The sequence below is a fragment of the Ischnura elegans genome, chromosome 6 (assembly GCF_921293095.1).
Source record: "Ischnura elegans chromosome 6, ioIscEleg1.1, whole genome shotgun sequence".
Lineage (NCBI taxonomy): Eukaryota > Metazoa > Arthropoda > Insecta > Odonata > Coenagrionidae > Ischnura > Ischnura elegans.
In genome coordinates, this window is record NC_060251.1 from 103,377,713 (window position 1) to 103,392,586 (window position 14,874).

Sequence of the window (14,874 nt, forward strand, 5' to 3'; positions counted from 1 at the left end):
AGGATCGCGGGTAACATTCTAACTCGAACTTAAACATATTACGAGCACTTTCCTACACACCACACGTCCACCGTGGGCTTTCAGGCATTCCACTTATAAGGGAGCTAACTACATTCTCCAGTTGGAAGGAGCGCGGCGTGAAACAGGCTTTCGGCGACAAAGAAGGTTGACAAAGGGACAAGCGACCACGAGTTCATTTATTTTTGGTCCAGTTCCTTTTTTCTACCTCTCCCTTATTTCGCTGACTTTGGGATGGGAAAAGGAAATAAAAAGAGCCTTTCGCTTCACTCCCGGATAGATGAACCACGCGCGTGGGCACATTGAACAAACGAAAAACGAAATTCAATAAGAATCGGCCGTAATGCAGAAATAAATATTTGCACAAAACAAGCAGAAAAAGTATGAAATAATAACGCAACAAATGATCTCAAGATTTACTCCATCAGACTTTTTATAGCATAAAATAATGGATGAACATTAAAAATCAGTTGAATGGGAGAAACCTGCCGTTCGATGAATGTGCGGATAAAAGAACGCCAGAGGGCGATGAAAAATAAGCAATTTCAACTGACCGCAATCGCTAAACGGACCAGGCCACGAAACTAAAGTTTAGGAGACGAAAATTTTAACTAAGAGGTTCCGATACTTTCCACGAAAAATCAGGGAAGCCATATAAATCCAAATAAACACCATAGAATTTCAACAAAGAGGACGAATAGTTCCTTCATCATGCCTCATCTAAGAGACAGCCATTCAGAGAGCAGGACCCAGCCAGCCTACGGTATACAAGCGAGGCAGAAACCACACGTCGACACCTTCGATCTGAAGACGCTGGCTGGATAGCCAGCGAATCTGTCGTCCACAAGTCTACTGACGCGGAAGAAAACCCGAGAATAATTCAGAGATCAAACCATTACCGCGGAATCTTTATTTTTTATTTTCATTCTAGGCTAATTTTTGATAATTAGCACAAACACTTCCACAAATGCAACTCAGTGGTCCAAGCCAAGCTGATCGTGAGTCTTCAGGAAAAGTTTTGGAGCCGGGAGCTTTATTTTTTCTCAACATAAACTGTTTGCACGACCGAAAATGTATACTCACCGACAAAAGCCTCGCAGAAAAACCTCGCCGACTGTCCGCGACTCACGAACTGGTCCTGAGGTTCATATGTGGGCCGAGGTGGTCCTGTGTAACCCACAATATCCTGCTCGGGCTCTGTAAGGAAAGGAGAAATGAAATGAGTGACTTAGGAAAAGAAAAAAATACACATATAACCGGCAGATTTTTCAGGAAGAAAGAAGATTACACATAAGTCCCCTGTCTACCAGCTAAAAAGTTTAACCGGGATGACGAGGAAGATCCGGACCAAAAAACGAGACAAGATACGAAGCTTTCATCCAGTTGAAAAGCAAAGTCGCCGAGGAAACAACAGGGGTAGTTACTCGGTATCTCTGGATAACAACGACCATACTTGGACATCAGTTGGATCTTCAAATTAACTAATTGTAAGCAGTCAATGAGTCATTTATCGTCGAAAATCATCGAAAAGACGTACAGACGACGTTAAGTTTCTTGAAAAATGGTTACCGAGTCACCACCGCTATTGCAATTGAGGAACATTTCAAAGATATAAGAGTTTTCTTCTTCATAATTACGAGCAGTGTTTAGGTACGTAAGCACTTGGAAATAAATATTGCGCTTATCTTAATGTAGCTAATTTTTAAAATGTAGATCTAACCGGCACCGTGACTTATAGTTACATGAAATGCAGCAAAATGCTTCCTCCATTAATGGATATAATTTTAGCGTCTCGTTGCGTATATGTGCCTCCTATTGCAACAGGTCAACGGCACACATTATGATGAATCGTAAATCGACTTGTTGAGTTGCTTTCTTCTTCCTCTTTCTATAAACCAAAGCTAACGTGGGTTTATTCCCGTATATGAAATGTATTTATACCATGCTTACGTATGCAGATAGCGTAATCTTATTTTGTCAGGACCACTGTAAAAAATAATTTTAGAATGGTTATATTCCCATTTGTAGGGAGCTAAAATCATTAAATCAGTAGCTTCTTCGATCAATGAGGATCTCTTAATTACTCCCAATGAGTTTTATGAAGCATAAAAGTTGGGACATAACGCTAACACAAGCTGAAATTAAGCTCCAACTTTGAAGGCCTTAAACAAGGTTGTCAAAACAAATTACTACACGAAAACCTAATTAAATTCCCAAAGCAAACGGATAGAACAATGTATATCTTTAAGGGAGGATTTAATTCTCGTCCATTCTCGACGAAAAATTAAAAAGAAAACGTAAGAGAGATTCCATTTTTAATATTATAAAAAAAAACATTCGGGATATTTGACACATCAAAGAGACTCATCCACCGAATCTAAGCGACGCGACGGCAGGTTCGTGGAAAAATAATTAAGGGAAGGTATCATCTTGCTCAGTTTAGGTTTTCATCCATTTTTTTCATTTGAGGGCCGGAGTAGCATGAGAAATTAGAACCATGAAATGTTACTTCGCGAAATAAGGTAAGCATAAAACGCACTGACTGAAAAGACTTAGTAGATGAACAGAGAATCAGAATGACAAGGTTATAAGGGCTATAAAGAGAGATGGAACCACTATATAATGCTAGGCAAATGAAACTGTTCTCCAAATATCTATATTTAGCTAATTCGCAGTGGCTTTTATGGCCCATCCTGACTTTCAATATCGTGATAAAATATCCTCATATTATGTTGCCTTTCCAGTGATATCATTGTCATAAAACCCCAGCTTTATGGCGGGAATATCGCCGCATAGAACCCAAGACCATTCCAGATGAGTACAAAAGAACGAATAGATAAAAATACAATAGAAGGTACATTAAAGGATTCTGGCCTTACTCGAGTAAGAACAAGTAAATGGAAATCTGCGTTTTATTACTCGTAGATAATTTTTTCGTTCAAATTAATGAATCACTTGCCGAGTCTTCATGTTGACCACAACTTACCACCTAGGGATGATAAAAGAAGCAATTTCTGCACCGTTATTTTTCGGAGCGATCAAATGCACTGATTATTTGAGGGAGCGATTCTTTATCGTCTGACTTCAGGAAGTACGCGAGAGAATACTGCCTCAAGACATCACAGAATGTGCATAATAGCTTCGCATTAAAAAACATAACTAGTGCAGCATTCAAAATCACCTTTAACATTAAGGTGATTTTCCAGAAAATTTATTTAAAATGAAGAAAAACAGTTTTGAAATAAATGCATTGTTTTTAATCATAATTTATCAAATATCTTCTGGGTACTTCATGTACTCTTTAGAACCAAACACCCAAGACAGTAAATAACAGAATTTTTCATTGACTTGTATAGGGATTCAACTTCCATATAGCCATATTCACTTTCCTTCCTCAATTCGTGCGTATCATCAGAACAAAATACACTGCTACGTCACCAAATCCAACTAGTAAAAGATTCCGAAGTTATAAATACGTTTCAATTGTAATACATATGCTGTACATTGTTTTCTATTGCTCTCGCATTATCGATGGGTTTAATTCCAAACACAAATATTAAAAGAATGAAAGAACTGCTTCCCTTACCACAAATGTGTGAAAATTCACCGCCCTGCGACTCAGTCCGGGGAGAGCTCTACCTCAACTATCCTAGCCATCCTTCGGGTCAAAACACTGAGAGATTGTTCTCATATAATCACTTCGCACATGACCAATAACGTAAAAATAACGGCCAGGGATCAATCAACAAAAGTCTCCGAGTATATTTACATAAAACTGACAATCCTTAACTGAACAAAGTAATTATCGAAATAAAGGCAATATAAATTTTTGGGGAAATAAATTAGACGAAGCTCAGTACACGGCACTATGTAAGCAAAGTGATGAAAAATCAGTCTATAAAAGTCAGATACATATTTCATGATGATGACGCACACATTAATTATAATAGGAGAAAACTCTGCTGCAAATAGAGCTGGATCATCAGGTTCCAGGACCCTGGGCAAACACCGCTGATCGGAAAATAGATTCTCAGAAAGACAGGTACAAATATGATCGAGATGTCCAAGATGTGATTATGGATGAAAATCGAGAAGATGAAGTGATCGAGAACGGAGTCTGAAGACCACGATGGAGGAAGGATGATATTTTAAAGAATAAGAAGAATAATTACAGGGCTTGCGGATTAAAGAAGAGTAATGATCCATATAATAAATTGAATAGGGAAAATTAATGATGAAACAGGAATCTGGCGGAGTGATTAGCAAATTAATTTTCAATGTTCCCGCACAAAAATCGAAGGGTCTAGATTGGAGTCCGTCCTGATTAGCGCCGGGGTAATTAGCCAAGAAAGGAGACAAAGGGTGTAATAATGAAAGAGAGGGTGCTGAAAACCGTTCGTAAAGGGATCGGCGTTGGGTTAGGCGGGGAGGGGAGAGGAAGGGGGCTGGGTTCATTGACTGAATGAAGAGAAATAGACCTTTAGGGAGGGAATTCAATTTGGGAGGGGCGGTAGGCGGGCGAGGTGATTAATGCCTTGTTCAGATTACGATTGTTCCAGCAATCGTTGGAACAATCGTTCATTCACACACTGATGGTTAAAATCTGTACTACCCTCTTGTACTGACATCTAAAGTGAACGAGAAATTGACGGTTAGCAAAGCTGTTGTGGTATGCAGGGTCAAGACATTACTGTGTTCAACATGTATTTAACGAATAATTTTTCTTCCGCCCATATTCTTCCTTGCTTGGACAATTCCATGAAAACAAATAGAGCAAAGGGAGCTTTACGAACTTTTCGTCTTTCTCTTGTCGCTCCCTCTTCCGGTCTCCCAGCGCCTAACCATCGTAAAGTGGCAACGTTAGGAACTACAGTAACTATTGCCAGAACATGCATTCACACGGCTAGTTTGGCCAACTATCGTTAGGACGATCGCTCGGACAATCGTAATCCGAACGAGGCATAACACGATTCAGAGAGGAGAGAAGCTGAATATACCGTGCATTAATTAAACGATTGATTGAAATTTAAGCATGATTATCTGGGAGTAATCGTAAACAGGCGTGCCTTGAACATAACTTGAGTTGTGTTGAAATGAAGCATGTTGACCCGAAGGGTGGTTAGGATTGTTGAGGGTAGGCGCCAAACTTATCTTTGCTCCGCCCCTGAAAAAAAACACCTAGTTGCGGCCCTGCTGACATTAACTGGCAGATTTACTCGGTGGCGGCGGGGTAAAGTCCTCGCCTGCCAAACATGAGGTCGCGTGTTCAAGTCCCGCCTGGGTAAGTTTCCCCTATCCTGGGCACGGCTGTTTGTGTACGTTTAATTGTTAAATTTGTTGAATACCCCGATATAAAACGGTCTATGAGAGCTGTATTCGGTGGTATGGGAATAAAATTTAAATAAAAAAAATTAAACATTAACAGAAATATCCCCCCTTTACCAACACTATTGGGCAAATCTACCAAGAGGATCTCCTCAAAGGCAAAATATAACGAATAGTTGCGAATTTCTTCTGGCCCTCCTCCCCTTCCCTGATAGACTTCTCTTTTGAATTCCTAGTAAGGCTTTTTCCTTTCATTCTAGCTTTGATTTCTAACCCATTGACGAGGTAGAACGACTGTAGGAACGAATGGTCACATAGAAGAAAGAAAATAAAAGAAATACACTGCAAAACAAAGAGATTTAAAATGTCATTCTCCCCTCGTACTATTAAGGAAAGCAACGTTGTCTGAATAGATAGAATTAATTGCGTCACTCGCAAGGATGACTCACTGCATGTTTTTTTTCCATAGTTATCCCTTGCATGTATTTACTCTAGGAATTACTAACCATTAGCAAGTTTTTTTTATGAATATGCATGTTATGTTCGCCATTATGCGTAATATTTCTATGACCGTGCGGTGTGCATGTGGCGGTCCTCTTGCATGCTGCATGTTGGTGATTGGTCACCACCTGCCAAACACCCTAGAAGTGGCTCGCAGGGTATTATGTAGATGTAGATAGAGAGATAGCGACTCACCGAATACGTCGAGGGAGACCGAGTGGCTCATGATGTGAGAGTCGTTCCTGACGACGCACGAGTAGTTCCCCTTGTCGAGCGCGGTTGCGGTCTGCGCGTACACCGTCTGGTTCGCTGACTCAGGGTACAGGATGAGGTTGGACACCCCGCTGGACCAGGGATACGGCGTTCCGTCCTTGAACCTGCGAAACAATAGGAAAAAACACTGGGTTCATCAATCACATCCATTTATTACTAAGTATTTACATATATCAACATACTTTTCATACCGTATTTAACAAAATTTTCGAATGAGGAGCTCAGTTTTTATTTAATTATTTACCGTGCAGTAGTTAGGAAAAAAATTTAGGCAGCACTCGCCAAAAATTGCCAACAACTGAAGATGTATTATACTTCCGGCAGCGATTGAAATGTCAAACTCCAACTCTTACATTAGTTCCAAATTGTGCCACGAGATAACTCTGGACAAGTAAATAATCATTTCAGTTTTTTCTTTCTGAAATCCATTGGACAACTTAGAGTAGGGCTATTTTTTTAAAGAACCGTTACGCTTATAACGAATATAGATTTTAGGGGTACGCCGTACCGGCCTGTACCGGCCCAACTACAGCACTGATTATTTATGAAAAGGGCAGGAATATAGTTTGGTGATTTATAAACTTCATTTGAAGACACTGAAGTTATTCTACATCTACGTGCTAACTCGCACGGCGCCTCAACAGGCGTATGGGAGGTTTTTAGGGCACCATCCGTTAACAAATTTAAATGGATTTGGTGCTTTCCCGGCGAATCTTGTTGATGAAGTCTTCTCGGGAAATCAGCCGGGTCAGGATGGACATTGCTGACAACGTTTCATTGGCCTTCTCTGCCATCGTCTTCAGGGCGAGACTTCCGAGAAGGACATTGAAACGTTGGCAGCAATGTCCATCATGACCCGGCTGCTTTCCCGAGAAGACTTCATCAACAACAAATTTAAAGTATATGCTCTTACGAAGTTCCCCCTAATATTTACTCAATTCCTTTATCCTTCGGGATAAAAAATTCCCATACTTCCTAATGAATTCACCCTGAAGACGGTGGCAGACTTAGCCTGCGAAACGTCGGTGCTGAAAAACCCTTGGACCCGGCTGGAAACCCGAGAACCCTCCCTCCAGTCTATTCGCCGAGAAAACCTTACATCCTTCCTCCCAGTTTGGCCAAAAAATCTCAGTTCATCGTTTCTGTCACACCAGGAAATGTAATAGGGTTCTAACGTGGTGTTCTCCGTGTCGCTATGAAAGATATCTATTCTCAACTGCTCTAGAAATCTAAGCCTAGCACACAGCCTCCGAGCCCCAAGCGGCTCCCAGCCTAATTCGCTTAACATCTGGGTAACGCTTTCTGTACGCCCGTAGCATTTTTTCCACGAATCGCGCAGCTTTCCTTAGTATTTTATTCAGCTCACACGTGAAGTCTTTCAGCACCGGGTTCTTTATGCTCGCTGCATATTCAAGGCATGGCCGGACGAGTGCGAAATAGTGCCTCTCTTTTCCTTTTTCATACGAAAATCTTCCTACAACAGGCTTGATGAATCCTAGCTTCAACAAGGAACTGCCACAAATATTTCTGTTGCGTAATCCTCATTTAAGGTTACAAGTTATCGTAACTCTGAGATACTTCACTTCATCTGTTGCCTTTATGTTCATACCATTCACACCATCTATGAAATGCATCTGTTAACTTGGTGGATAATTGTGATGAAAATCGGGCGAGTTCGCAGCCATGCATAATAAGCACCCTTTTCTTTCGACGAATTCTAAAGGGAAAAAAACCGTTTACTATGCATGAAAAATTACGGTAGTATTTCAGACATTTTTTCAAAGGTTTCATTTAAATTTGGGGTTGAAATATCATGCACGTGCTCAGCATATTACAGCCCTATACTCCCAATTGTAACCCACTCTCATACATATCGCTTTGGCTGTCATTCGCGAATCTCCAATATTTCAATTACAACGAACTCTCACATGTTAAGAACCCGCCGGTCCTAAAATACCGAAATTCGTACTATAAAAACCATTGAAATTCGCATGGAATATGATAACTTCACTGATTTAAAATGTGAATGCTAAAATGTATATTTATAAAACACCCCTCCAGTAATTATGACGTATGACGCGCCTCAATAACTACGAGATTAAAAAATAAATGATGCAAAAAGCGCGCGTCATGTTTGAGAATTTAACGTATGTTGTACAGGTTGATACATCAGCAAAAACTTATTAAATGATAAATGTCTTAAGGGGACTTAGAGAGGCGAATCTCGAGATGACGGAGTTTGATGGGTGACTGCACAATTCAGGTGAACGCCCTCCTTGAGCAGAACATATTGCATCCATATTCGAGCAGAAAGCGCAAACATCATTTACATCTGCTCGCGCTACATTCAGTCAACATAGACTCACTGGAAAAGTCAACCTTACCAAAGAAATTCTAATTCGCATCATGCGAAAAAGTTTACCGAGCTGGATGCACTGCTTGGAAAGGAAAACATCACGAGAATGATTTCAAGCGAATCATTCAACGAGACGCAGATGCCTGTACAAAAATAGAGGAGAGTCTTGACGATACGACAATTGAAAATGCAGTAGAGGAACGTTCTCTAACCACGTGAAGCGATGAAGGGTGCTAATATATAGGCCTGGACGATATAACGAAATATCGGAAAATATCACGATACATAAAAATATAAATTCGGAATTCAAATTATGAGTCCCCTTAAACATGGCATTATATTTTTATGACGAAAAACCCGCTTAGCTTTCTTCATCAGTCAGGAGAGGTGTTTCTTCTATCCATAGCTATTGCTATCGCTTCGTTATGTCGTAATATTTGACTTGAACGATTATTTCCAAAATTGCTATTCGTCAATTCAGCATTGTGTGAATAAGGGAAGTGGAAGACGGAAAAGAAAGAAAACGCTACCGTGAGAGCATATAATCCAAATTCCACCAACAAAATATTCCAGTTCCATTAATTCACTAAGGTTTATGCTTGAAAGGAAGACTCCATGATAAGTTTAGACAGGAGCACTTAAAAATAAACCAATAAGACCACTGTCAGATAAGTGGAATGATGAAAAATAATGTTAATGGCCGAGAAACCAATGTAACAATTGAAGTGAGAGAAACCATAACAGCAAGTGAAATTTCCTTTAGGATGATATCTAAGCCAACCAGGTCACCTTATCCTGAGATAAAAGCTGATGTTTGGAGCATGCTTCTCTTAGATTGTGAGACATGGAAGATAATAGCAGTAAAAAAATCAAGCCCAGAAACGTAGGATATTTAGGGACACAGAGGAATGACGTAGATATTCTTAATGGATTGCACGAGTAATGTGAAAGTCTGGTGAAGGGCAGGAGAGACGAGAAGTCCGTGGAAAACAATGATAAGAGAGCAAGACAACTTGACGGTAACATCATGAGACACGATGGCCTGATGAAAACAATAGTTGAAGGACAGGTGGAATAGAAGGAAGGCGTATAAAGAAGGCAATAAAGAATATAAAACCAAAGGATTTAGTAAAATTTGAAAGATTTTCTGATGATGAACTGGGTGCTGAGGTACCTCAAACCATTCTTCACAGTGGTGACTACATTTTGATTTTGGGGACAGTATTTTGAACATGCTATTCAAAGTCTCAATCGCTTGCTCAGTAGGATAAGCAGCAAAATCTCCTGTAATATTACAGAATATTAATTTTATCAACATGCAACCCCTTCTAAAAATCCAAAAGGAGATCTTCCCATTGTACGGGCAAAGATCTTTCGGTGGTGACCGTGTGAACTTCATTTAAACCGGATATCCGCCATGGCTTTTTTTTTAAGTGCCATTTTTTTCGCCCATTAACTTGGTCCCTTCGAGGTACGTCTGTTGCCGGGCTGGTTATGGCTGGCTGAGAGGGAGAAAGGAAGGGATAAGTCTAATGCGAGAGGGAGAGATTACAGAGTCACCGCTCGGATTGCCATTCGTCATCATTTGGAGAGATGACGCGGCTTGCAGGCGGGATGGGCCGGAGGAGGGGGAGTCAAAGATAGGAGGCGGGGGAGGAGGGGAAGTTGGAGAGTGGGTGAACACACCTATCCCAATCAGGGATGGCAAGTGAAACGAAACGAAAATATTTCGTTTCGACCCATAGGGATACGAAAATACGAGGCATAGGTTTGGTTTCGTTCCCGCACGAAATTAAAATCACCAAGGAGTTAAGCTTCGTCCCGGGACGAAACCTTACCCCCGAGAACGAAACCATATTAATCGAAATGCCGCCGCTCATAGTTAAGTTTCCATCCCATAAGTTGAGTGGAGGGGGATGAGAGGGAATAGTTTCGACCCATTACGTTTGACATATGTGTAGAGAAGTTAAAGCATCGATCTTAAAAATCAAATTGCCAGTTTGTGTTCACCGTTCTCCTTTTAGTGACCCATGCATCTAATGGAGGTATGCCAAACCTCTACTTCATTCTACTACATTTCGTACTCGGTATGTGGGTCGAAACAAAACTGTTCAAAGGTAAAGAACGTGGTCCCTCCGGTGCGAAACATTATTTAAGTTTCGTTTCGTTCCAGAGTTTTAGTTTAGTTTCCACTCGAAGTAGTTTTGACTCCGATTTCGTTTCGACCCTGAGATTAGCTCCACGGGTTTAAATCCATTTCGTTTCGTTTCCGCATTTCGCTCCTGAGAACGAAACTATAGAAATTTTACTGGTTTTGACTTTCGTTTAGTTTCTATTGCCATACCTGATCCCAATCCTCACCACACAATTCACACTTACAAACTACACAAACATCAAAATTACAATGATGAAGATTACGGTAAAATCTTTCTTAATTCATCGTTTCCATGACAACTGGAAATAAATTGGGGCCCTAATATAATGGTATTCGTGTCGCTCTCAAAGATATCTATCCTCAATTTCTCAAGCAATCTAAGCCTAGCACACAGCCTCCGAGTCTCTACCTCTAGAAGTGCCTCTCCTCACCCACCATGTCCAGCACTAGCTACACTAAAGCCAAGCATCCTGGCACTTCGTATTCCTCTTCCTCTCCGTCCACTTCAAGTTCACATCTCTAACGCGTTGAGTCTTCTTCCTAAGTGTCCAAGTTTCCGCACTGTAAAGCACTACACTCCAGATCAGACTCTTCACTAACATTTTCTTTAAGTTCTTTCAACTAGCCCGCGGATATTTCCTTTAAATTTTTTTAAAACGTTTTCTATTTTTTTCAGAAGTGAACAGGTTTTGATTGTCATCCGCGGTATGCTACGGTGGCATCTCTTTCTTCGAGCCGAACCCCGAAAGAATGTAGCCCTTGACCTGATGTTATACCTAAGGTGGAAACAAACAGCTGCTGAGCAACAAAGAAAGGCTACAGGAAACGAATGAATAATCTTTGTTAGGTTCACTAATATATTTCAAAAAGCACGGCCCAGATTTCATAACATATATTGTCAAGTAACTATGTTATGAAACCTGGGTGGTAATTTTTCATATATATTAGTAAACAAAACAAATTTCATTCTTTCATTTTCCATTATGGAAAAGTTTCACACAGTTAAGCCAGTAATCATAGGCGGTTTTAGGAAGAGGAAGGGGGGCAACGGGGGCACGTGCCCCCCCCCAACACTTAAAAAATAGGCAGGATTTTTTACACTGTCCCGTTATCATTGCCTTCGTCTTGTTACGGACGTGTTACGGGGTACCCTTGTGCCCCCTCCCAGAACAAAATCCTGGATCCGGCGCGGTAACTTTCATCTAAAGAAATTATAAATTTCGACTTTTCATGATCACCCATCACCAATTTCTCTCCCCTCAAAAATTTCTTGCCTCTCGATTTAGAGTTGTCGACAAAAAATAGAGCAGAAACCAACTGAACTCCGTTCATTGGCCGATCCCACGGGAGTGGAGAGGCGCAGCCATGCAGAAAGTGCATTTTTGCAGATATGAGCGGGCGGGCTCATTACCGTTTCCTGTTCCATTCTCCGAAACGAGCGTCCCTTGAGTGAGGGAAGTAATTTGGCCACCCGGGACAAGGGAAATAATCTCACGCGTTGTAGCAATCTTGAACATTATTTCCTAAACTGGGAATTCGATCTCGAAAACTCGATACACGCCTCGGTATTCATCTAAACGTGCAAATCAATGTGGTCTTCTGGTATGGCATTTAAAGGAGGCGATCAATAGCTGAAGTCATTTGCGCCATGAAGTAAGGATATAACATGAAATGCCATGAGAAAAAATTCCCCTAGACCGGGAATCGAACTACGGACCTTTGGTTTTCGGGCCCAATGCGGAGACCACTACATTATCCAAGTTCCTAAGGAATTCAGGATCCTGGATAACATTACGCATATGGAAGGAAGGATGGAGAGAAACCCATCATCAGCATTAGCCCGCTTTTAACGAAAGGTGCCAAGGGGACCACGGCTTAACGTCCCATCCGACAGACGGAGTGTTGAGCTTAATTTGTCCTCCAGACAACACTCAAGCAAGAAAAGGACAGTCTCCGAAAATTATTTATCACCGCTGGGATTTGAACCCGAGTCCACGGTAACCCAACACTCTTACCACCACACCAACCCGATCCCCAATATGAAAAAATACCAGAGTATGCGTTGAGTTAATTAATTAATGCCAAATAAGAGAAGGAATAGAAAGTAAAGTAGAAGAATAAACTTATATGGGCTGACCTAGACAAGACTCCATGAGAGCTTGGCTGCCAATGGTGAAGGACCCTGGATGCCAATAATGGAGAGAAATGAAAATATAAGCCCAAGTTGAATAAAGTGGAAAGCTGTCGCAAAGCAATCCTCGGATTTTAAACCGAGAAGAATATTCGGAGAAAGAGATAAATGTTCGCAATGGTCTATTCTATACACCCTGGATATTTTAAAGAGATAGATCGTTTTAAAAGAGTACGTGAGGAAAAACGGCTAAACACGACCGGTTGAGAGGGACTAACTTACCCTAACTCACCAAGTCTAACCAGTCGAGAGTGAAAAATATTTTCTAAATTTTGAAGTTTTCTTTCGTCGTTTTTTTTGCACGGATTTTTCGAGGTGAAGGAAAGGGATGTGGCTAGAATGCTTCTTATGTACTCTATGGAAACCTACCTTAAACGGTAGAATACTTTAGTAATAATAATAAACTTTGAAGTTTCGACGAGAGCTATGCCAACTTCTTCCGCGAAAACATACTGATTGCGAGAAGAGGACCACCCTTATCAGGGAAGATGAGGGAGGGAGAGAAGGTCCTGCCATCTGCCGTGGGGGCGGAAGAACTAGCTGCCTTCTCAGTAGAGCGGGGTGGGGGGTACAGAATGTGGATTTGGGGGAGCGGGATAAATGCTAGACGAAAAGAGAGAGAGAGAACACGGGCGAGAGAGAGGAGAGAGGAGTGAGGAGACGTTCATTTGTTCTCTACGAAAGGGTTTGGGGAGGGAATGGGATGGTGAGACGGAGAAGAGAAAAATTGGGAAAAAATAAATATGGGGAGGTGGATTTCTCGATGGAGAAAAATGTCATAATGACGGAGGATGAGAAAAATGGGAGAGGTTGAGGAGGCGGAGGAGAGGAAAGGAGGACGGAGAGAGAGATAGAGGGTGAGAGAGAAAGAGAGAGAGAGAGGGAGAGTTGGAAGGGAAAGGCAAGACGCCGAGGCCAATAAGTTGGTGGAAATGAAAAAGGAGAGGGGAGGGAGGGGAGTGGGGACGGGTGAAAGAGGAGAGGGGGTAGGGGAGAGTTTGGAGTCTTTGAGGAAGTTTTCCTCGAGGATCTCGGAAGAGGGAGCAGATGATAGTCCGGGGATGTTTTGACCAAGTCTTTCGCGGAAAAACGCTTTTTGAGTCTTCAGTCCAATCCCCTCCGAGAATACTCCAAACCACGGAAATTATAATGACTGTGGCAATTTAATGAGTAACAATTCATTTTTCCACTCTTTTTTTATAAAATTTACAAAATATACAATTTTTATATAATTTTTGTCGATAAAAATAGGAAATAACATAACATTTTAATGATTCATAACGATATTATCACCAGGTGGACGATCGCCTATTTAAGGATTTCTACATAAAGGAATGATCATTAAAAGAATATTTATTTTGAAAGAAAATTATTAATTATTATTATAATTATTATTATTATAGTATTCTACCGATTAAGGTAGGTTTCCATGGAGTATTCGAGAAGCGATCTGGGAGCCTCCCTTTCCTTCCAGCACTGCCTTCTTTAATTCATTGTAAGGCCTACTCTCTTTCAATCTATCTAAAAAACCTATTCTTTTCCTTCCCCTCCCTTGTTTACCTAACATTCTACCCTCCAACACCATTTTCAGCATCCCCTCACCACTAAGCACTAACTCCATCCATACCTTCTGTCTCCTGCGTATCTCATCTAAAAGCTGCCTCTCCTCGCCAACCATATCCAGCACTTCGTCGTTCCTTTTCCTCTCCGTCCATAACTAAAATAATTACAATATATTTCTTTTTCTGAATAACTTTAGAGGATTTGCGATAGTTAATGAATCTACAATTTGAATAAATATAATAATAAAACTATTAATTTTTATATCAATATTAATTTCCTACTGGGAGTGTGAATGCTCCGAACGGTGGCTCGGAAATGTTTAAGAGGACGCATCACTCCCGCTCAATCAGTCGTATTTTGTCTTTTGCTCGCGGCCATTTTCTCGTTAAAAACCATCACAAAATGTTATCAGCTTAAAAAATTCAGTTAAGTGAGGACTTTTTCCCAAATCTGCAATACTTGTAATTATCATTAATTATACATCTGAAAAAA

General features: G+C 40.8%; 1 protein-coding gene across 1 annotated transcript in view; it reads right to left on the minus strand.

Moving 5' to 3' along the window:
• Positions 1–14,874, minus strand: part of LOC124161282 — a 212,939-nt gene that overhangs the window by 51,711 nt on the left and 146,354 nt on the right. Inside the window, exons 2-3 of the mRNA XM_046537580.1 lie at positions 6,040–6,221; positions 1,102–1,215 (exon numbers count right to left, since the gene is read on the minus strand). Coding sequence (XP_046393536.1) covers positions 1,102–1,215; positions 6,040–6,221 — 296 coding nt within the window. The remainder of the gene's footprint in view (positions 1–1,101; positions 1,216–6,039; positions 6,222–14,874) is intronic.